The sequence below is a fragment of the Dicentrarchus labrax genome, unplaced genomic scaffold (genome assembly GCF_905237075.1).
Source record: "Dicentrarchus labrax unplaced genomic scaffold, dlabrax2021, whole genome shotgun sequence".
Lineage (NCBI taxonomy): Eukaryota > Metazoa > Chordata > Actinopteri > Moronidae > Dicentrarchus > Dicentrarchus labrax.
The window spans coordinates 21,956,500-21,982,107 of NW_026136722.1; the positions used below are offsets into that span (position 1 = coordinate 21,956,500).

The 25,608-nt window shown below is 40.0% G+C and overlaps 1 protein-coding gene across 14 annotated transcripts in view; it reads left to right on the plus strand.

Moving 5' to 3' along the window:
* rbfox1 (RNA binding fox-1 homolog 1) overlaps positions 1-25,608 on the plus strand; it is a 365,339-nt gene that overhangs the window by 280,167 nt on the left and 59,564 nt on the right. For 11 of the 14 annotated variants that reach the window (XR_007881838.1, XR_007881839.1, XM_051386964.1 and 8 more), the window contains one exon: positions 18,361-18,654. Coding sequence is in view for 12 of the 14 variants with exons in the window: in XM_051386964.1 (XP_051242924.1) it covers positions 18,361-18,654 (294 nt within the window). In the remaining 2 variants the exon portion in view is untranslated. Of the gene's footprint in view, positions 1-12,333; positions 12,486-12,880; positions 12,929-15,118; positions 15,268-18,360; positions 18,655-25,608 lie in introns of those variants that run through there. The other 3 variants (XM_051386967.1, XM_051386963.1, XM_051386970.1) reach the window with 3 other exon arrangements.

Genomic DNA, 25,608 nt, shown 5'->3' on the forward strand with positions numbered 1-25,608 from the left:
TCCAAGCACACCTTCTAATTTGGTCCATGTATGTTCAGCAGCACAACCTGCAAAAGGGCTGGTTGAAGGTAAATATAGATCATAGGTGGCGATTATTAAATACTGTGTCAAAATGAAGACACTGATTTGGTGAAACCTGACTGACGCTCTTTTAAATGATCTTGTATCACCTCGTACATGTTCATATAGTTCAGTCATTAATGTTATACAACAGCGTTTGCATTGCATTGTGTTTGATGGATAAAACATGAGACGCTATGTTTGCCAAAACAGAAAGTTGGATGAGGCTATGATAGGCCCTGGTAACTGGAGGTCTCCTTCATAAAAAGCAGAATATCGAGTTCTAGTCGAGCAGTCTGATGTGGGTAGAGCTCTGTATGGTTATATTGTAGCAGCCTGCTGTTGTTTTCGGGCCATTTAATAAAGGTAAACTCAGCGAACGGTCGTGCATAAAGACACTGCGCTCTGGCACGGCACTTTACCCAACTTCACATATATACGTCCATGCCTTCAGATGCTGCAGAGACTTCATGAACTGAAGGAGATGCTTTTTATATGATATAAAGCCACTGTGGACAGCACATACTGTAAGAATCACCCACATTCATTCATAGATCAGTGACTGAAAAAGTTTTCATACCAATAGCAAAAAATAATAATATTTGAGACAAAAAAAAGTTTTGAGAGAAAGTATTTTCTCATAGAACATAAAAAATATAAATTTGAATTTTTTTAATTATTTCTGAGAAAAATAAATCTCTCTCAAAAAACTTTTTTTAACTCTCAAATATATATTTTTTTGCCATCAGTGTGAAAACATTTTCTCTCAAAAAAAATGTGTTTCTCTCAAAACGTTTTTCTTCTCTCTCTCAAAACCTAAGTCTTTGCTCTCGATGCAGTTTCTTGCTCTCGTGTCAGGATTTTGCTCTCGCTGTGAAAATAATGTCATGGGCGGGGCCACGTTCCTATTGGCCAGTCGGGTGAGAATCATCTTGGGAGTCGAACTGAATCATTACACCATTGTCGATTCACCGGCATTGATGCGCTGCCTTAGTTGAGCGTGGAGACTCCAATGTTTGGGTAAGATGATGACACACACAACTCGATGGGTAGATAGCTGAGCAAGTTGGTAATCAAATTCATTCCCATCATTGGAACGACTGTGTAGCCCTAACAGGTTAGAGAGTAACAGATCAGAGGTATTAAAGGATGTTTAACTGGTTAGAGAGTAACAGATCAGAGGTATTAAAGGATGTTTAACTGGTTAGAGAGTAACAGATCAGAGGTATTAAAGGATGTTTAACTGGTTAGAGAGTAACAGATCAGAGGTATTAAAGGGTGTTTAACTGGTTAGAGAGTAACAGATCAGAGGTATTAAAGGATGTTTAACTGGTTAGAGAGTAACAGATCAGAGGTATTAAAGGATGTTTAACTGGTTAGTAATGTGGAGTTCAGCTCAGCTAACATCACTGAAGATTCAACATTAAATAGGCTATCCTAAATGGAAGCTAGTTTGCCATTACTGATGTGTTTGTCAGATTGTCATGGACAAAGAATAGCACATTCATGAATGTGTATTATATTATTAGCATGCTTATCGCTAGTAAAGCTAATCGCTAATTAGCCATCATGCTAGGTAAACTTGCAAACTCACCTGGTTTCTACTATTTTTAAATCAAATGTTGATGTAGATAGTTTCACTCCTTATTTAGTGAGTAGTGAGCTAGTTTCTACCCTAATTAGCAATAATAATAATATAATACACATTCGACTCCCAAGACGATTCTCACCCGACTGGCCAATAGGAAGGGCCCCCCCCATAAAGTATTTTCACAAAAATAAAACAAGAAATTGCATAGACTTAGGTTTTGACAGAGAAAAACTTTTGAGAGAAACACTTTTTAAGAGAAAATGTTTTCACACTGATAAAAAAATATATATTAGTAAATTTTTAAAAATAATTTTTTTTTCAAAAAATTAAAAAATTTCAAATTTATATTTTTTATGTTCTATGAGAAAATACTTTCTCTCAAAACTGTTTTTAGTCTCAAATATTATTATTATTTTTTGCTGTCAGTGTGATAACTTTTTCTCTCAAACATTTTTTTTTCTCTCAGATCATTTATTTTCTTGCATGTAATAAAGACACAAATTTAACTCCATACATGCCAAATTAATAGCATTCCATAATATAATTTTAAGGGTTGGCAGTTGGTCAGCCCACTACTTTGTTTCATACTGAAATATATTGATAAATATTATGTGATTGTATGGAAAACGATACACACACTGAAAGTTTCAGGGTTGTTGAGATGATGTGGTGGATGTGACATTTACTACCTACTGAAACTCCATCTTAAACTCCATCCTCAGCACAAACATACTTCAAATTTGGTTTCCTGAACTTGGTGAAGTTGCTCTGTAGTCTTTTTCATCAAGGGCTTACCAGGCTCAATTTTTCTGCTGCCATAACAACCTACACCATGTGACTTTTTTTTTTTTTGTAGTCTTTTTGATTTTATTTGCATTTAATTTAGAAGATACCAAGATTTGTTAAAAACATAATAAATAAATAAATAAATCAAGTTTCCTGCAACTGTTCATGAAATGTTTGCAGAGGTTTCTCCAGGATTCATTATATTAATAGTATTACTTTGTAATAGCAAAGTTTTATTAAAATGATTTTTCAGCTGCCTCTAGACACATATTCAGTGGAAATACATACATTCTAAAAGGAAGTACAGCCTTATGGGTAATTTAGTTATTTTAGGTGAATAGAGAACATGAACTGTAGTGTAGTGCTTGATATCTGTTTTTTCTCTTTTCCATCTGAATACATTGAATGTAATGAATATGTAAATCTTGTACATAATTACATTGAGCTGTGTTCCTGTAAAGGAGCACATTTGTAGAATTCCCAAAAATCCCCCAGTATCCCCACATTGTTCATTAGATTCGATCAGCTTCCAGGAATTTATGTTATCTATAAATATAAATATATATCTATAAATAAGTAAGTATCTGAAACAATTAATTCTGCATAACTCCTTTTCTCATAGTGTTTAGATGTGCCTATTTTTATTCTCCTGCTCTCTTTCTCACCCACTCGCGCGCACACACACACACACACAAGAATTGGGTTTTGGATCACTTTAAAGCGTTGGCCATGATGCTTTTGAGCAAAGCGGGTGGAAGCTCATCTCCATGTTGCCTTGGAAACGTTGTAGGAAGAAAATGTTTTATATGTCCTTGGAGGACCTGTAGTATGTGTGTGTGTGTGTGTGTGTGTGTGTGTGTGCAGGGAGGCATTGTGTTTATGTACACACATGGATGTTTACATGTATCTGTAATGTTCTGTACTCTGGGGGGAGGTATATTTGTAGTTGTGTATAGTAGATTTACTCTGCTGCATGTTTCTGCTCATCCTAACAACAGATTTGATTTCTAGCACCACTCATAATACACCAGTACTTGCATATTTAATATGCCATGGTTTCTATCAGTCAGGAAACTGATTCTCTTTCTACATAGATGGAGAAATTCTTTACATGCAACAAATCAAATCATTTCATTTTAAATTGTGTTTGTATTCAGCAGTAACATCCCTGTTCAATGTTCTGCACTTGCCTCTTCCTTTAGTGGCCTTATTTTTTCCACATAGATTTTATTTTATTATTAATTATTAATGTAAGTTTCTTGTCAGGCTACAGTCAAGATCTTTCACCAGGAGCATTCATATCATTAAGTCATTAATAACACCAATAATAACAGACACATCAAGTTTAATTAGGAAAGTAGTTTACTTAAACATCAAAGGGCAACTATTTACAGCATAATGCTGTTAGAAACTGAGCACAATTAGCTGATAATGTTTCTGATCAGCCAGCATCAATAATCAATACACACATTATTAAAGCATTAATCAAACTAAGAACTAACAGCAGTCAACATCAGACAACCATATCATACTTTGGCAGTTAGCTAGTGTTTCTGTAAAACATTAAAAATTAAACATATCAGCAGTTTGAAATAAACTAAAAGCTCCCTGCACCAAACTCCCTTTAAGAAACATCACATTTTAACAATTCCTAACGTGACAACGTGTAACTCTAAAAAACACAAGATAAAGGCCATCATATGTCCACAGTCTGACTGTCAATTCAGGATCAATAGAATCCATAAAGTGTATTTTGTACAAACGTTACATTTTGTCTCCGCAACTGGCTTAGCCCCACTGGAGCGAGCGCCGATTTGCCTCTGATCTGGGGGTATTTGCCTGTGATTTCCAAAAACTGTCGGTGAGTGGAAAATCAGGGTGAAAATGTTGTGTTAACTAGGCATTAAATGCACAATATGAAGAAAATCTTTAGGAGCACATTAGCTAACGTTTGACTTAAGATACACACAGTGAACATTACACTTAGTGTGGCTTTTTTATGCATGCTACTTTATTTCACATTACTGTTACCTTCTCAACGAAAAAGCTGTGAAAATAAACAATTTTGCTTTTATATTTTTATTATTTCATACTTTATGGTAGCAGGCTTGTTAGCTAATTAGCTTGTCAGTTGTAGTACATTAAACAGCTTTAATGTACCTGCAAATGTCCCCATCAGTCAGTTGAGATGCTTAACAGTGTGTTCCTTATTGTTATACAGCACTGCTAGCAAAACCCTGTCTTTCAATGGCTTTAAAGTTACGGTAAGCAGTGCAAGTTTGTTTACATGCTCCTGCTGGCTGAGTTGTCAATCAAACAAACACACTCACACACTCACACTCACACACACACACACACACACACACACACACACACACACACGGCGCCCAGTCTGAGGTTTGGAGGTTAAAGGAGTATTTGTAATGAACCTCCAAACAGCTTTTTTTTCCTCCTTTCGATAATAGAAAAATAATAACAATAAATTAAATCTCTTTGAATAAATAATGACAAACAGTGATTTGGGTTGGACATTAATGACATACAATACACACTTGCTCACTCTCATGCAGAGTGACAGTGTGATGTCCCCAGTAGGGACAGTGTGACTGGAGAATGAATTAGTTGATAGACGAGGTAGCACTCGGTGGGTGAAAACCCTCAAATAACCCCAGTAAATACTCAAACATACATAACACAGCCCAGAGATTCTATTATACAAAGTGTGTGTGTGTGTGTGTGTGTGTGGGGCGTGTTTGGGCTCATCTGCATGGCGGTTGTTGCAGTCAGCCAAGGTCACGTCACAGTTTATGGCAGACCTCTCTGTCAGAAATCAAGTTTTTAAATGGGTGAAATAAACCTTAAAAACATGCCCATACATTCTGAACAGACCGAGAGGAACTGCAGCCATGTATCAGAGAAAAACATGTCTACCCTGGAATGGACAATCCTGACTTGTTCTGGTTGATTATTTATTTAAAGGAGTCATATTATTCCCCTTTTCAGGTTCATAATTGTATTTTGTGACTCTCCTACAATAGGTTTAGATGTTTAAATGTTCAAAAAACACATTATTTTTCTCATACTGCCTATAGCTGAGCACCTCTTTTCAGCCTCTGTCTGAATCGATCGGTTTTAGCTCCTGTCTCTTTAAGGCCCCCCTCCCGAAAAGCCCAGTCTGCTCTGATTGGTCGGCATTATGACGCGGATGACGCTCCGGCCCCTCCCACTGCCACCTCAGCGTTGCCGGCAGTTAGCTCCTCACTGCTACTGAGTTTATCTGCATTTCTACCGTCAATATTAATTCAATAACTGCTTCTAAACCAAAAACTTCACCAGCGGACATGTTAGAGCGGGAGTCTGACCTGAAATCACGGAGAAATGAACATCAACAACAATCAGGATTACAGCTTTCTGTGACGTTTTCCTCAGGTAAATACTGCTATAAAAACCTCTATCTATCACATAATGTTAGTGTTTATACCTTAACTATGAGAACCAACACTGTGTTTTATTCTTGTCTTTACAGGTACAGCAGTGAGCAGTGGCCTACAGTAAACCAGGAAGTTAAACATATTATATGCCTGCAATACTTTATCCTGTACAACATGTCAACATAACTGAAGGAATTATTCATCTAATAAAGTAACTTGTTTATGTGGTTTAAAAACTGCTAAGTAACCAACTGTACTGTACTGTATTCATATTTCATAGTCTGATATTTTAACTTGAAAGTATTATTACCAAAGTTAACCTTCAGATATGTGTAAAAGCTGCAATTATGTTTGAACCCCATTAAACATACTGTATATATACTGAATATGCTATCATTTATTATATATTGTCATGTCATTTATCTTCCAACATAATAAAGTTTGAATGTGAGACAGCAATGTATTGTGTTACAGGTTTAAATTCCACATTTTCATACTGATAGATGTTACATGAACCAGGTTTTCAACTCTTGTACATCCAGGAAATCTTCATAAAACCTCTGTGAAATAACATGTTATTTATATGAAAGCACACTTATTACTGAATTTAAAAATGACCGAAACTCTTCTTAAAAGTAAAAGTCCGACAGACTCAGTAACCATAGTAACACAGTGACATCACAGAGCTGCTGTGTGCTAATCAAAGCTACAATGCTACCAAACTAATGACCTCCACTGCTGAATGTACACACTGTACAAGTACAGTGTCTTCTTCTGATCACAGCTGTATTGATCCACACGGTGACACAGCTACTGAGCTACCCAGCAGATAATAAGTTACCAGGTTAAAGACAATTAAAGCTAACTGACGTTATCTTCCCTGTTCTAGTGCAGCTCAACAAGCTAACAGCTGATGTTAGCGCTACAGTTTGTTCACTCGGAGGTTTTCTGCTCTTTCTAACAGCGACACAAACATTACTTACTGAGCACGTTTAACAAAATACAGACGGACATAAAGTCAATTTAGCCCGGACACAAAACCCACAACAGTTACAGAGTTACGGAGTCCCCCCCCAGCACGAAGCTTGGTGATTCACGGCATAAACTTTGTGTGAATCTCTATAAAAATATCAGCAGGGGAGAATATGGAGACATCTGCACCAGCTGGTTAATACATTAACTTCACCTTATAAGTTTCATGTTCATCTTGCACACATTTAACAAACATTTAACAAACATTTAACAAACATTTAATAAACAATAACTACGTTAGCATCACTGAGGCTCCTGTAGCTAACAACGGTTAGCATGTGCTAGCAGTACACGAACAATGAAAAACAGCATCAGTTGTTAAAAATCCTTCCAGTTACTTCCTCTGCCGTCTCTCCACAGACAGTTGGTACAATCCCTCTTTCAGGAACAGTCTTTCAGTCAGTCCACTGTTGTACTGACCGAGGTTGTGAAAACACGGAGTGGTTCACACACGCTCCGGTTTTTCCGACAGACATTGCCATTAAAAATAAAAATAAATCCAGTGGCTCATACATATTTAAATTAGTGTTGGGCTGTGCAGCCAATGACTGAACAGTTTGTCTGCTGAAGCCTTTGCCCAGACATTAGGCTGGCAGGCAGCAGGCTGCAGGCAGCAGGCAGCAGGCTGCAGGCTGCTGGCTGGGCTCACTTGCTTGTTCTCCACTAGCTTGCGCTTTCATAGTAACAATGGTGGAGCTCCGATAGTCAACAGGAAGTGGGTGGCAACATGGAATCGAAATGACGTCAAAAAGTCTGACTGTCTGAAACGGAGTGATTTATCGCCTGTATTCTGACTGAGGCAGCCCACAAAAAAACATGACTGAGTCATTTTTTTTCACACTTTGTCTGCAGATAGGCCCTCCAGATTCCCAAATGTACATAATCAAACCATTAAAAAGTTGGTTTTGCATAAAATGTCCCTTTAAAGCAAGGCTATAAGAGGTTTATATATCCAAAGAACTTTATTTGTCAAACCGTGTAGCCACAGCAGGCTAGTTCACGACACCTGCGTCTAACTTGGGCTAGATAGATGTATATGCAGGACGTATAACAATCTTCATAATTTGTAAATGTCCACCGTTTCCTTGCTGCACAATGCTGCTTTTCATTATTTAAACAGATAAAGTTGACTTGACCTGTTTGACCAGTCAGAATGTTTGTAGGTACTCACAGTAATATAATGCATGTAATGAAATGACATTTTGAATACAGTTCCCATCAATTAGAACCCCCCTTTGAAATGTCAGCTGCCACAGTGTAACTCTCTTATTAATCCAGTCATGTTTTCCACAAGAACTGCAGGCTATAATTAATGCTTTATGGGTGTGTTAATGTGAGGTGTGTCAGAGGAAGGATGTGTGTATTTCTTAACTTGTACATACATTGCTTTTTCCGTTGTGTGTGTGTGTGTGTGTAACTTAGGAGGACTGGCATCTGGCACTGTTACAGCAGCTCCTCTTTTCTGCTGTTTAGCACTTGTTCATTTGCCTAACAAGTCCACAGATGTTGTTCTGTTGTCAGGATCAATGTTTGCACTTTGTAGTAACTGAAAGCCATTACACTGCCACATACAGCGAGCTGAGAGAGAGCGAGTGCTTGTGAAAACACAGATGATGGCTGGGTAATATAGACCCATCTGTTGGCTGTTGTCATTGGGAGAGAAGTGTTTGTATCGCACACACAAAACTGTGAACAATCCTGATAAATCACCTCGTGTAATAGCAAAGTTTTATTTTTCACATTTTTATGGCCAGGAAATATTTTATGTAACATTTTGTGTCAATGTATTTTATGATCAACATTACTTTGAAGGAATGCATGTATAGCACGCAATGTGTCATGGGCTCTGGAACTAGAATTTTAATTTCCACAAAAACACTACCTATAGCTCCAGAGCCATATTTTGAAGTGCAGGGCCACTGATGGCAGTATTTGACAACTTGGGAGTGAGACTGGGTTTCTGCAAAAATGATTACTACAGTGTTTCACCTAGAATTTCTTTCAGCAGCGGTGCTGTTGTGCACCAACCTGTGTTCACACATGTCGAAGTAGAATCAGAATCAGATTAGTTTTTTATTGCCAAGTAGGTTTTCACATACAGGGAATTTACCTGTTATAAACATAGAAACATTTAAATAAATAAAATAAATTGAATAGAATATATACAAATATAAAAAGAGACAACATGTACAATATGACCCTTATTTAAATAGAATAACGAAGAGCTGTACAGTTGGTGCAGGAATGTACAAGTTCGCAGTATGATCCAATCCAATCCAACTTTATTTGTTAAGCACTTTAAAAACAACCAAAGTTGACCAAAGTGCTGTACAGGAGAATAAATAAGACATCATAAATGTGATGAAGACCACTGTGAGGAACATAGACAGTGATGGCGACAACACTGGAAAGTTCCTGTGGCAGACGGCGACAAGCTCGATGATGCAGGAAGGATGTTTGCAATGTGCAAGTAAAGCTTAAAATGTCAGAATTATTCCTCGGTTTGCGGAAGACAAAATATTCAGTTTCACAGAATGTTTGGACCATTATAGGTATTGCCTAATATGTGTGTAAAAGTTGTAAAAGCAAGAGCAGATACTCAAAAAATACCCCAAAAGCCTAAAGACAAGGCAGAGAAGTCCACTGAGGACAGCTACAAGTGTTAGATCTGGGAAAAGTCATTTAGTTGGTTTTGCTGGTGTTAATATTGATTTTACACGAATTTACAGCTTTTGACATTTAAGCTGCAGTAGGTAACTTCTCTAAAAATAACTTTTTGTCATACTTGCTAACTACTAGCTACTTGCTGTAATAACATATTGTCTATGTCAATGATACATAGCAGCCTTACGATGTACTATCTTTCCCGCTTGGCTTCCAGACCGTAGTCTGAAGCACAGGGCAGATGTTTGTTAGGGCGACAGATGGGACTTTCATTGGTCTTCAGAGATGACTAACCAACACACTTCAGTCTAACAGTACATTTACTGCTAGATTGACAGCGTACTGCCAACCTTTTCCTCTGCTACGCTCGCGTTCACCCTCACTTTTCTGCAGGTCGCTGTTTTTTCTTTTCTCCCATACACTATTATTATAAATTCCACTACTGTTATAACAGTACAGTTCTGTGGAAGTCCTTTTAAGAATGAGGTGATATTCACTGTTGGCTGTTACTGTGCAAGTAAAAATTATTAATAGCCCATTGATATTAATGATAGGGTGAAATTTTACGGGCAGCACTCATAATTTTGGAGCAGCGGTGCTTGAAATGCAAATGTATAAACCAACAGATGTATAGACCTTAAATATAGTTCTCACTGTGGGTTTCTTATACCAAGATGAAGATGGGGTCTATAATAAATACAGTACGCAGTCACAAAATACATGTTATGACTGATAGTGGGAGCCTGGCTGACTCATGACTGAGATGAAGTTCTGTCTCAATGAATGAATAAACGAACATGCGAATGAACGTCTGGCCTGGAGTGACAGAGCAGGACTGCCAACAGCCCAGCAGTGTGTGTGTGTGTGTGTGTGTGTGTGTTCATGCTGCCTCCGTGGTGTTGCTTCAGTCACACTCTGCCTCACATCACCCCAAACCATCTGTCAACTACATGACCAGGACACGCACGCACATCTGGCCGGAACTCACCCTTCCACATCCTGTCATCCTTCCTCACACACTCCCTGTCTCTGTGTGTGTCCGGGCAATCAAACAGTTAGAAGGCCATGGCCGCTTAGCAAACTATTGATCTGTGGATGATACAGTGTGTGTGTGTCTCTCTTATTTCTTTCTGTCTCCTCTCTGCAGTTCATTGTTGACTGATAGCTTTCCTATGAAAGCCACAGAGAAGCTGAGACAGATGTATCCAGTATTTCACAAAAGCATGACCCTGGCATCATATAAGAGGGTAGAGGCCATGGGGACCAGCCACTAAAATCATTATCAGTAGGGACAGAAAATTAAGTTTGTTCATTTGGTGAGAAAAGTAAAGTGCTGTTCTTTTTATTGCTTGATTTTGGATATAATGGATGTTTTAAAATCGAAATATTTGGTATTTGTTTTAATTCACTATGCATTATTTGTGTCAGTAAATCAGAAAAACCAAGGTATAATCTTGTGAATATCACTTTTTTTTTTCTTAAAGCTGCAATAGGTAATATCTAAGAATAATATTTTGTCATATTTGCTGAAACTTTCACTATATCCTAATAGTAGTACATGGGACAGATAATCTGTGAAAAAAAAGGTCCAGGTTCCTCTGGCTCCTCCTAGTGCTCCTAATGGCATTTGCAAGAATCCACCGGGCCTGAATGAAAACTACCAATCAGAACCAAGAAAGAAAGTTGATTGTTGAGTCTCATTCCCAGGGTGTCAAATAGAGATGCTTTGGAACACTGGGAATGAGACCAGATTGTACCTGCATTCGGCACTTGGCAGATGTCATGTTTAGACCCTGCCTATTACGTCAGAACAAGTCAGTATTTGCATACACAGTACCATGGTGTGCAGACAGTGTTCACTGATACCACATGCTCTTTATTTGAAAAATGCTGACACTTATTGACTGGGTTAGTGTTAGGGACTGATGTGGGGTGATAAGCCCTGGATCACAGACACACACAGTACAGCCATGGGCAGTGGTGGCTCAGGGTGTAGAGTGGGTCATCCACTAATCAGAAGGTTGGCAGTTCGATCCACGGCTCCTCTAACTGTGTGTTGAAGTGTCTTTATGTGATGAAGTTGCATTTGTGTCCAAGATACTGAACCCCAAATTGCCCCTGATGCTGTGCATCTGTGTATAAATGGGTATGAATAAATGAGTTTCCGTTAGTGATGACCTTTACCATGACTGTATGAATGTATTTGAATGGCTGAATGAGGCATGTATACAGCACTCTGAATGTTTGGAAGAAACTTCTAGAAAGGTGCTATATATCCATTTACCATTTACCATCCATAAGGTGCAGGATGGAGTTGAGCAGGGCACTGTGCGGTTGATGCCAAACTGTGAAAACCTCTTTGTGGAGCTGCTTTGTGCACAAAGGCATTGTCATGTTTAAACAGGAATGGGGCAAACACAAAATGTTGCCACAAAGCTGGAGGCACTAGTCTAAAATATCAATAAGAGTTTCCTTCATCAGAACCAAAGGGCCTAAACCAGGAAAACCACACCGAATCTACACAAAAGTATATGGACAAGAGTTTCTGCATACTTTTGGCCATACAATTTAATAGTGCAAATGAAAGAAAATAGAACAAAAACTAGTGCACACAAGGAGAGGAGGAGGAAAGGGTTTGTGAAAGACAAGAGAGTGGTGAAAACATTTTTTGGGAAACGCTGCTTTCATTCACAGAGGCACCTCCTTCTCCTCCTCCTCCTCCTCCTCCTCCTCCTCCTCTTCCTTCTGCTCATTCCCCCACTACACTCACACACACACACACACACACACACACACACACACACACACACAAAAAAAAAAGCCATCTATAATTGATGCTAGCTGTAGGCAGACACTGGCAGGCTGGACTTTATAGCGCAGCTGGATGTGCAGTGGAAGGCTGAGGCAAGATGGTAGAGCAGGTACTTCTGAGAATACACACTTTCTCCTCCACCTCTCTCTCTCTGTCTCTCTGACTCTTCTCGCTGTCGCTTCTACACCCGTTCTCTCGCTACACACTGTTTGTGCTGTGCTGTGACTCCAGAAGGAAGCACGCTGCATGTTCCTTTTGTGGGTTAGTGTGTGTGCTTATGAGTGTGTGTGCGTAAATTATATATATATGTATATATATATGGATGCAGTACTTGTGGGTGTGCAGGGCTTCATGCTCTGTTTATGTGGATGTGTGTGCATGCATCCCTTCCCTCCTACCTCCATCTTTCATCCTCATCTGTGGCAGCAGCTAGCACGAGTCGATGAATTTACGCATTAGAGAGAGGGAGAGAGAAAGAGTGTGTGAGAGTGAGAGAGGAGATGCAGCTCTCTTTTGGAAATGAAACCAAGAAACCCTGCGTACCGAACAAAGGTTTGTTGTGTTTGTTTAGCAGGAAGAGGAAGAGAGGATGAGGGAATGTGGAGGAAGAAGGAAGACAGAGGGAACTATTACTATTCATTGTGTTTTATTCGTAGGGAAACACGTACAATATTAAACATAAATGTTGTCACATGGTGTATTGTACTGTGTTTTGAGCTAGCTTAAAAAAATGGGTTCGTCTTGTTTTATTGAAATACTCAAATGGATGCATTTTCACACACAAGTGTTTACACATACAAAAACAGGCAGGTTTTCCTTGCCCTTGTCGCCTAGTGCTTGCTCATGGTGGTACTGTTGGGTCTATGTAAATGTTATAGAGTTCGGTCTAGACCTGCTCTATTTGAAAAGTGTCCTGAGATAACTTCTGTTATGAATTGACGCTATACAAATAAAATTGAATTGAATTGAATTCACATTTTAGATTTCACAGTGTGCTTTGCATATTTGGATGTGAATCTGTAGTGACAGAGTACGATTATGACAATAATGTCTTTGTTAAAGTCCACCTCCAGTCAGAAATCAGTGTTTCTACTTGTCCCTACAGTGTGCTGTGTGAATGCTGTCTGTGCAGTTTGACTCTAGAAGGATGTTTTCACATTCATCTGCTGAAAGTGGAAAGTTTCTCTGTGCTCATTGAAAAGCTGATTTTAAGGGGCGGGGCCTACCAGCAGGATTTATGACATCACAAATAGTTTGGAAGTCAGTCCTGGTCCAGTATGGAACTTGTACAGTGTGATGTAGAAACCTTGAAGCCACCAGTGCACATCCACTGAGAATGGACTTTACAGTGAAGGAGGAGACATCTTGTGTCCAGCAGGAAAACTTTAGAAATGCACAATATTTGCATATTCAGGGTATTCTGGACATTTTAATGAGGGAGAAAGAGAAGATTAGATTTTAAGAATTTTATGTGGAAATTAGACTTTTTTTGCGGCAAAAACATCAGACACACATTATTGTTCCATGCAGACTTTCTGTATATATGTCTTAATACATGTCTGGAGGGGATCTTTAAGTTTTAAGATCGGAACAAACAGGAAACAGACAGGAAGACAAACTGGAATATTGTGACTGAAATCAATTGACGAACAAGGGTTTCACTGGGAATTTATGGATTACAGGTTTACAGTGTGTTAAATGAAAAGATATAGGGATATATATATATATCAATAGTGACAGCTGTTGAACCTATGGCTGCTGAAGCAGGGACTCAGCCTTGGTGCATGGGGCGCTAGCTCTACTAGGTGAGCTATCCGGGTGCCCCAAATATTTGCAGTTTTAAGAAAACTGAGATAGACGTTATTTATCTGTCAGGTAAATGTTCATCTTTGGAAAAATAATGAAAATCCACAATTATAACTTCTCTTATCAGAGCATAATGGGATGATACACAATAGCAGTGGTTTGCCATTAGCATTGCTATTATTTTCTTCTACTTTCTAAAACCAGAAACTGGCTGAGCCTGGTCTAACATACTCCGTTCTGATAGTATGTAGTTGGTGGTTCTGAATACAGAGTTTTATGTTTATAAAACCAAGTTACGCTGAACCTGTGCTGCCACGCTTGCAGCGTTGTCTGTGTTGTGGCTTTCACAGAGAACACTGAACAAATGCGGCTACAGCGCAATCTGTTACGGAAGTCAAGTCAATATAAGATTTTATGGAGTTCGCAGAAGTAAGATAGACAGTCAGTGGAGGAGAGACTGGGGCATTACAAATTCTAAACACAAGACATAAATTTGAGCATAATCTACAATTGTCTTTAAGAGATCATTCTATAGTAACACACAGGGAAGAATGCTGAGAGATGTTTTTATTCTGAAGGAGAGAAATTCCTCCTTTCTCTCTCCCTGTGCACTTACTCAGAATTTTAATTGTATTCCTTCAGTCGCCTGTGTGTGTGTACGTGTGTGTGTGTGTGGGTGTGTGTGTGTGTGTGCAGTGCTCTGCCACGTAAAGCATATTTCAGCCTTCTAAATGTGGTTCTCATTACACAGCAGAGCATTTAGCCAAGACTCACTGTCTGCATCCCTCTTTTTCTTTTTCCTACATATGGCTGCACCTCTCTCTCTCTCTCTCTCTCTCTCTCTCTCTCCCCCTCTCTCTCTCTCTCTGTAATGGCTGAGATATAAATGTCCCACAGGAGCAACCTCTCTCACATACACACTGCACACTGTTTGGGGCTATGTTCACTCTCTCCCCTTCAGTGTTTCCACTATGTGACTCTATTTTCTTTCTTTTTTTGTGCTTAACAGTCATTGCTGACTCTGTGTTTGGTCATTAGAAATCACCATTTTTGATGGGAATTACTGGAATACAGGACACATTTTGGCAAGTGTTTGGTAAATTCCTTTCTTTAGTCTGCAGAATTTGTATTTTAAAAGAGCAACTTACTTCAGACTACATCTATAAGCCCTGACACAACAAGTCAGTTGCTTGGTCAGTGGCCCAAAATGTGGCGCTGTAGGTAGGTCTTCTAGTGTTGTTTTTAACACTCTGTTAAACACACTGTCAAAGTCAGGTGATGTTTTATAAAGACCGCTTATGGAGGTGGTGGGGGGGATGGATTAACTCAGAAGACCACTGTTGGTGTCCTGTGTGAAACCAAAACTAAACTTTTTTACATACCTAAATTAACTTATGTTTGGCATGGGACCCAAGATCCTGTAGGCCTTCTGCAGAGGCACAACCTAGAGCATCCTTACTGGTTTTTATTACTGCCTGGTATGGGAACTGTACTGCCCTCAACCGCAAGCCGCTACAGAGGGTTATGCGGACGGCCCAGAGGATCAGTGGATGTGAGTTTTCCCTCCATCCAGGGTATTTAAAACAGTCAGTGTGTCAGTAAAGCCTGCAGGATCATCAGAGACCCTAACCACCTCAACCACGGTCTGTTCAGCTGCTGCCGTCTGGCAAGCAGTACCACTAGTAGTAGACTCAGGGACAGTTTTTTCATCAGACAACCAGGTTTATGGACGATGAACACTAACAGTCTGTTTTCTTTCATACACACAAACACAGCACCTTGCGCTCTTGTTCAACTTGTTTTTTTTTATTGTTGTTGCTGCAACGTTGAGGAGCCAAAACCTAAGAATTTTACTCACTTATATGAATCTTGAATCTTGTATTCAAGTTACATCAGGTACGCAATGTAAATTACAATATTTTCCTAAACCTAGTCAAGTACTTTTTGTGCCTTAACCTACCCTAACTACAGTATGACCGTTTCACAATGTTAACCATGCAAACTTTATTTTGAAAGTGTAACCGGATGTTTTTCTCGTTACCGGAAGTTGAAAAGATGACACAAGAGGGGTACCTACAGCGTCATATTTTGAAGACTAAAAATACTCACTAAAATACTCACTATTAAATTAAATGCAGTTTTTCCTGCACAGGGTGCATAAAAGGTATTTATTGTATATTAGCAGCTTGACGTAAGTATTTTGGCTGTATGACAGTTTATTAATGTGTGTGTGTGTGTGTGTCATTTGGTCGGCGTGTCTGTGATGTAGAGTTCCCTCTATAATCAAGTGGATAACCCTGCTCTCTCAATGATGGATAAATTGGTTCTTATTACACAAAACAGCTCTTCAAGTATGTTTCCTCTACGTGGACTAGACAACTGTCTGTGTGTGTGTGTGTGTGTGTGTGTGTGTGTGCTAGTGGCAAGTTCATTCAATTTAGAGTCCCATTACACTCAGAACTAGGGGACTTTGATTGAACAATAGAACATTTATAAAACTCTGATCACATCTGCACTGTAAATGTGCACTGATAAGTAACACTGAATACAATAAGACTAGTGAGAGTTATGATGAACCAACCTTTTAAAAGCTTTTTTTGTAAAATTACAATGTGGTTGATGTATCCATGATGCTCATTGTTTTTGTTGTAGTTTGATTCAGTGAAAATGTCAACAATCAGATTATTTCTGTTCTTTAAGTCTTGCAGGACTGCAGGAATATACATACAATTTAAAAGTTATCTGCAGGTTGAGGCAAAGGAAAGCTCAGGAAGTGTCCAAATTGGAAAGCAATTCCTCCTTCAGGGAAGCGTCAATGTGCTCAAAAAGTGACATTATTAGATTATATTGTTTCATTTGCTCATGGGACATAAAAAATAAAATGGTTCATGCTCTCTGGACTGTTAATATTTGCAGAAATCCAGCTATTTGTTTTCAAGATACAGCTCAAGATAAAGTTGTCATCAAGCAAAGTATGGATAGTATAGACATTTTGGCCTAAAAGACTATCCTCCTAGCCTCTGGAGGCCAACAATATTCCTACCAAATTCCATTGCAATCTAGCCAATAGGACAGATATTTTGATGGATGGACAGACCAACCAACATACATATTTCCATAAGACTGCAGCTTATGAGGGAAAAAACATTAAGAAACAACCCATAGTAACAGCTCGGGTAGGTCACACATAGGCAACTACTCCAATGTTAAAGGTTATATATGAAATTCACTTGCCACTTAGATGTCGCATTAGAGCATCAGCATCTCAACCAGAATTTTTACCAAGCAGATTATCGTAAAACTGACTGCAAACTGGACAAAAACAAAATACAACTCACAAAAAGTGTCACTGTTAGTCTTTCCGCAGTCTTTCCAACAATCACCCACTCTGGTTTGGTTTGAAATAAACTCTAATTCACTGAGTTAGATGAGAAAATAGAAACAAAACGGGCTACAAAGACTGCCATGTAACATTATCTAATCCAAAGTATGTCAACAAAAAGTTGTTTTTGCCACTGACAGACTCAGATTGTTATTCTAAGTGTCTGACAACATAATATAAAGGATCTCCACATAGATGAATGTGACCTTTTATTTAACCAGAAACAGCCATAATATCCCCAATAGCTCGCCAACAGACTCTAAAAAAAACAGCATATCATTGTAACATTTTAACTATTCCATCCATCATCCACTCTTCTTCGATCAAAAATAAACCCTTCATTCTGCAGTTTCAGTTGCTTTCGGGGATTTGCATGCACGAACATGCGTGCGTGGCTAGTCCGGCTATGTAAACAAACTACAGAGAGGCTAGGATAGCAACAAAGGCAGAGAGATGTCATCTCTGTTCAGGACACCATGTCTCCTCTATATCTCAGTGGTTTGCTGCTATATTCATGTTTTAAATCTAATTCATATTACCTTTTAATATGCTGATGTTCATCATTTTAGTTTAGCATGTTAACATGCTAAAGAACAGCTGTTATTAGTTTTACAGGTACTTAATCACAAAACAAAGTAGTACAAAAAATGTATATTTTGACCTCAGAGTCAGAGGAGGGAAGCATGAGTGTGTGAACCAAGGAACCAGGAAGCGAACAAAATCTACTAATCTAATCTAATGATGGAATGTTGAAATTGTTTTCTAAATTAAAAAGTGACTCTCTTTGTCCATACAGGGTAACCAGGACACACCGGCACCCCCGGATCCATCCATGGCCCAGGCTTACCCATCAGCCCAGTTTGCCCCCCCTCCCCAGAACGGCATTCCAACTGAGTTCACAGCTTCACACCCCCATTCACATCCACATTCCCACCCACATCCTCACCAGCACCCAGCAGCACCGCAGGACTACACCGGGATCCAGGCCTCCGTCAGCGAGCATCCACTCAACATGTACCAGTCCTCACAGAGCCACAGTGAGCAGAGCGCGTCAGACTCCGGCAGTCAGACGGTCACCGGCACAGCCACAGTAAGGCATCATGGCAAAAGATGTTTAAAGTTATTGATTTTAAACTGTTAAATCCTACTCTATACACATGTTGTAACTTGTTTATTCAACACATGTGACAGAGAAATATGAAACTAAAACATTGTGGTTTTGGGTTAGTTATTGTGCCTTGAAAAGCACAATACTACTCTTCCCCATACTTATAATATTTTATTCTTCCGTACGTTTTTCAGCGCGCTTCTCCTCCCGCAGTTTTGGTCGCACGTACACAAAAAAGGTATCAAAACGTGCGGCTCGGTGAGGACATTAGTGCTATGACTTTTCTAAGCGTTTCGCCAAACAGTTTGCCGATAAATCCCCAAAAAACGGTCCAAAAAATGAATGGGTGTGTATTGCGATAATCTTCAACTGCCAGAGTGCGTGACATCATCGCTAGAGTGTGGGGAGAGAGAAACATTTGACAAAAATTAAATTTGTAAACTGCTCTCAAGGCCACAAATGTCACTCAACAGAAATAATTTATAGATAGAAACATAGGTAAATCCGTTGGTGTCGCAGTGATACCACTGCTGAAGCTGTCGGACAAATAGTTTTGGCGGGAGACGCACTGATGCGCCAGCAACACCCTCTCACGGCCCCATCTACTCCCATGTTAAAATGTAGAGGAGAAATGTTTAAAAGAGCTCGTTGAACCTCTCCTTCCTTAATCTCCCCAGGTCACATTTTTTAACTTTAGCCACTGAAACTCGGCAGTGCTATAGTCAACAAGATGACGACGCTCACGGTCTTTTCGGTTTTCATTTCGGTCGTTCCTGGCCATGGGTTCGAGGGGATTCATTTTAAATGTTTCTGTCTCTCTCAAGAGTCTCAAGTGCTGTGGTCTCCCCTGGTTGCCACGACAACCAAAGCCTGCCAGTGAACACACACATACACGCACACACACAGCTAGCTACAGAGGAGAATTAAGGTATTAGTAAGCTAGCGCTAGCTAGCTGGCTAGCTAAAGATAATTAGAAGGTGGCTAACAAGCAAACAATTTAAAGCTGAAGGATTTTAATATTAACACAAAATAAGTGCAATGCACCTTAAATATTTTACCCTACTATGAGCTGTTCCTTAATTTACATTAGCACTCCTTCAGGAGCATAATACAATTAAACACATTAACCAAAGCTAGCGCGTAGCAAAGCGCTAGCTTTGGTTAATGTGTTTATGTGTGCTAGCTCTAGCTAGCTAGCTAAAGATAATTAGAAGGCTAGCTAGCACATAACTGTATAAACACAAGAAAAAAAACTCATCATATCTCAACAGTCTTCTTGTCAATTCGGCATCAATATAATACATAAATACAAACTTTTTGGCCGACTTTGTCGCATCAACTCGTTACCAGCCTCACTGTTTCAGTGGGAGAAGACCGTGGGAATAGATGGAAAAAACAAGATTTGTCATTAAAATACGTGGTTGTTAGTGGATCACGCGTACGCCGAATTAAACACAGGTGTCTCCCCTCATTGTACTGTAAACTACTCGGCAGTGTCAGTAATGTATGGGCCAGAGTCACAGGCCAGAGCAAGGCACAATCAAAATTTCTTTAGGAATTTTCAAGTTTGTACTATATTTCTATTTTCTGTAATTTTGTATACCCAGGTCGTTTCAAAATCAAATAAGAGAATAGACCACTAAGGTTACAAAGTCCAGATTTACAGGAGACAAATCCCTCTAGCAACCGTTGCCTCTTAACCTGCCTGGACCTAATCCTATGAAGCCAACCGAAAGGCCAGAGGAAGAAAAGGAAGGGGAGAGGTAGCAGTAATGGTAGTTTCTCCCATTTTTTGATGGTCAACCACTGGAAGCAGTGCCTACATGCAGTATCTAGAAAATCCTGGCTGCGTAGTAAGGTTGCCAGATCAGAAAACCCACTTAACATTATGCTAGATTGAACTGTCGCTGCTGTTTTTCCAAGCATACTTCTGATTCATTCTAAATAGAATGTTCAGACCGGGACCGAATTCAACATCCAATGCCGACAGAGGCCAGTTTGACAAAAGGGAATACAGTACTGAGTAGGTGTTTTTGCCAGAATTGGCTCCTTGCACCCCAGGGCTGAGTCAGCCAACATTAGCTACACAAGCTACCGTTAGCGGCTGTTTGCTACTTTTAACAACATGTCCATCAGAAAACCACATAAATCCCCGCGGTACTGCTGTTGTCAAACTGGCCTCCATCTGTCTCGGAGGCTGCTGAGTCTGGTTCCATGGCACGCTAATGGCAGCTTACAGCAGCAGCACTAAAAAAGTACATTATCTGTACTGGATACTCGTTTCAGCCAAGTACTGGCTCAACCCTACTTCTGATGTTATGTTATCCTACAGTTGGTGGTTTACATCTTACTCACTTATGAAGGTATGCAAATCAATTTCTCTCTGTAGAAGCAGAGTCAGGGTTTCTGGCACAAGGTGCATGGAGAAGGGAAAAAGTCTAAGCAGGTCAAAACTCCAGCAACTTGTAGTATATAATCAGGATGGCTCAATCTGAAACTGATACTGCAATCTTGAGTATCTGCTGATACAGATGCCAAACAATCAAAAAAGTTAATGCTGGTTCTGATAGAAAGGTGTCAGAACACACAGTGCATCACAGTGTGTTGCGTATGGGACTGCTGCTGATTGGTGTAACTCAATTATAAAATTGTGCTGCTTCTTTTTATGTAAGCGTTTGCACACATAACTTTTAGAGACCAATAGCCAGGTCCGAGACAAGTCTTATGGCCTTTATCAGGGTCATCCCTGATCAATCCAATCTCTCTGTGAAGTATGTCCCATTTAAAACCAGTGGTCTATGTACTATACCAAGAACGATCACCAGTTACAAGTGTAGATTCAGGTGACGGTGAGCTCCACTTCAAGGCTCTTACTATCCCCCTCAATTGTGTATTTGTTCAGCTGTATAGTGTGACAAGAAAACAGCCCCTACATTGTTATCTGATTGTCACTCTAACACTCCAGCTCCCCAAAAACAATTGCCAGTGATCTCTGGGGGCCATTTTCGAGCCACTGTTCTAATAGAATTCATATGATTTTCAATGCTGCATATACAATCGCAGTCTTGTTGGCGACCAAACTCCTGCTAGTCATTTGTTCTCCGGATTTATAACTCAGTTCATTTTCATAAATATTTATGACACCATTGGCCTTAAGTGTCATAAAGATGGGTATTATTTTGCATAGTAATAATGTGTTCCCTCAGTACTGTAAATGCTTAGTTTTCTCTTTCTTTCTCAGCTGGACTTTCAAACCTAATTCACAGAATAAATATTTGTCTGAATCAAAGATTAAACTCCACTGACAAATACATGGCTTGGCCTGACTATAACGTAATGAGAAAAGTTACATTTTACAACAGTCTGTTTAAGTCACTGTATAGCAAACAGATGGTGAAATCAATTTATTTTGGCTATTGAAGTTTATTAATTATCAAAAGATAATAAAAAATGACTTTAATTAATATTAAAGTTCCTCGGGGCGGTACCCTTAAAGGAGGAAAAGGATAGCCAATAACTGATTGATCAGTCTCTTAAAATACACTAAACTATTAATTTAGAAATGGGATTAATAATTAAATGAATAACTATAACCAAAATCACTATTAATAGTTAAAGTAGCCAGAGGCAGAGAGACATTCAGCAGCACTGTAACTTTCTGGTTGAATATGAGCATGTTCTGAACTATGATCCGAGATGTTGCAGTCATCATCTGAAAAGTCAATCGTACAGCTTTCTACAGTTTTTGCTTTGAGAATGCGTATCTCAACGCATTTGGCGGACACGGCAGTTGCGCTCGGTGTCCCTATACCAGAGCATGTGAGCGGAGCGGACCGGGTGAAAATGTCCACTCCTCGCTCACAGACCTGTCAATTGCGCCGCTCGTCCGCTCCGCCTGGTTCTGCGCATTCTCCGCTCCGCTCCACTCCATCATAAATTTTATCCCGCTCCAATGATATGCCTATTGCTTGCGCCATGCGTAATTGTGCATATGGGTGGTTTTATAAACTTAAATTAGCTTATATTCACTGTCAAGTGCAATTTAAAACAAAATAAAAATACACATTTACAAACATTTGGAAATGATTTCTCTCAGACTATGGCTGGCCAACATCATAATGAAAAAGTAATCATAAAACTAAATGAATCATAGGCATTCTTAAATAAAAATATAGGCTACAAAATGCAAGTCATCCCATTGTAAAACTAAAAAACTGTTAGGCCAATCCTATAATGTTGACTTGTAAATAAAATGTACTTGCCTTAATTAAATGATATGCCTATACTGCTTGTGCCATGCGTAATTGCGCATATTGTATAAAATTAAATTAGCTTAAATTCGCTTACAAGTGCAATTTAAAGCAAAATAAAAAGAGGAGTCTCTTGTTTGCTATCTACAGCTCTTTTGAGTTCACCTTCAAGAACACAAGTTTGGCTAAAGTCTGAGGCTTCAGACTCATCCGGTGGTTTCTGGATAGCAAGCCCGCAGCGGAGAACACCCTTTCGGCACTTGCAGAGCCGCTTGGGATGCTGAACACTGTGCGAGCTACTTTAGCCAGGCGCGGAAAGGACCTGGAGTTTTCTTTCCAAAAGTCAAGAACATCTGCGTCTGGGTTCTCTCTCAGAGAGTTGAGATACTTTTCAACTTCACTTTTGGCCTCTCCAGGTGTGCACTGCTGCTGCTCACTGAAGTACGACCCAAACAGGTGAGCTCTTTTACTTAGTTTAGGGTTAGGATCCGGGGTGGCAGTGAGTGGGGTGTCAGCCACAGTTTGTGACACCGCAGGAGGAGTGTTTTCCTCGGCTTCTTCGAAAAGGAGGTTGCGGATCTCTTTGAGTTTGTTGCAGACTACCTCATCTCGGATGACCCACTCTGTCTTGAAACGGGGATCTAACACCGAGGCTAAAATGATGTGTTTATCAGTGTAGTACCTTCCGTAGCAAGTTGACACATTATTAGCCAGTGTTTCTGCAAAAGCAGAAATGCCCATGGGAAGTGCAGTGTTGGTTAACAGGGATTTGATCTCACTGACAGCCGGGAGGATCATCCCTAGGTTCCCCAGCTCCTTCTGCATTTTGTCTGTGAGGTCCGCCAGCGGTGCTAAGACGCTGACAAGGTGCGTCAGCTGACGCACTTCGTTTAGGGTGATGTTGGCGGCGGTAGATTTGATCTTGCTTTGCCATAACGGGTCTTTTTGGAACAACCGGAGGACCGACTCAATCATCCGCAGTTGGCTGCTCCGTCGTGTTGTGCAAGCAGTCGTGGGGCGTACTCCCAATCGGTCGGTTTCCTCGGTGTTCAAGCAGCTCTTGCGCACACTTGTCACCAGCTGCCCGATTTTCAGTAACAGGCGGTTAACACCGGCATGCTCGTTAACAGCATCTTTGATAGCCAGCTGAAGCATGTGAATTGGGCACCGCAGATGTAAATTTGACACAGTAAAATACTTGTTTACCATACTTTCTACATTGGTAGTTATTTCTTCCACTTGGACCTGTGAGAGTTCAGGTACTCCCCCCTCCTCTTCCTCATGCTCAGTGGTGCAGCTGGCACCCAAAACGCAGTCAAGCACCGGTCTAGATGATTTAGTGCGACGTCCTCCTGGCATGGAATGTTTAGTAAACTTGCACTAAACGGACAAAAATATATTTTTGCATATCGCCCACTCCTACCGCCTCCTCTTCTGTTCTGGGAGGAGGTTAAATGCTTTAACCATGTTGCTGGCACTGTCAGTCACCACCCGAGTCACACGTTGTTGCACGTTCCAGTTTTTCAGTACACTTTTGTACTTTTGGTAAATGCGATCTGCTGTATGGTGCCCCTGTATGTGCTCACAGCTTAACAAAACCGTGTGTCCCCGGAACATCTCATCAATGAAACTGGCCACGATGCCAAGGAAGCTGTGCCCTCTTCTACTGGTCCAAATGTCAGCTGAACAATCCCATCACCCTTTTGCAGTAGGTCTCGCAGCTTGGCTTCCATCTCTTCCAGAGCATGTGGCATCAGTGTGTCCCGGACAGTATTGTAGCGGGGGGGGGTGTAGCCTGGTTGGGCAGCACTCACGAAGTGTCGCATCCCTTCTCGTTCTCCTTTACTTAGTGGCTCGTAGTCCATGTAAATCATTTTAAAAAAGGCTTCATCCAGCTCCCTTTTTCTCACTGCTGTCACAGTTGGACCTTTGCGTGGAGTGAAGAAACAGCCTATTTCCCCACCCGTTTCTCTCTCTTTCTCTTGTTCCCGCTGATGTGCCTCTCGCTCTATGAAATACAAATTTACGGAGGTCCAAATTAAGTTAAACGGACATTACTACACATACAAAGCATATCTTTAACTAGCATTAGCGACTAGCTCACCTTTTGATTTCGCAGTGTGTTCCTGTAGTAGACTGCCATGTTTCCGAGAAATGTTTCTTTTTAGATTCCAAAACGACTCTTTACCGACTGCAACAATGTCGCTGCATTCTTTTAATTGTTCCACATGGTCCCCATCTTTTACTTTTACTGGAATAGTACACTTGTACGACTTCTCAGTTTGTTTTCTGAAGTACACATTAAACTCCATAGTTTTGAAAGAAAATAGTGCGGGAAAATAGTGTGGGTGTGCGCGCAGGTGCAAAGATGCATTCTGGGTAGGGCATGAGCGACTGGAGCAAAAATAGAGCGGGCGATAAGGCTCCGCTCCACCTTTTAAAAAAATTCCCGCTCCGCTCCGCTCACATGCTCTGCCCTATACTGCCGTTTGTCACCCCCTTTTAGGCTGTTGTGAGGGGGATGTTTTGGAACAGTAGGTTTGTGTGACGCTTTAACATTTTTTAAAATATATATTTTATATTTATATTTATTATTTTTAAAAAATATATTTTTTATTACATGTTCTTCTTTTTAACACAAAAACACACAGAACTGCTCAGACATGACAGAAAAGAACACAGCAG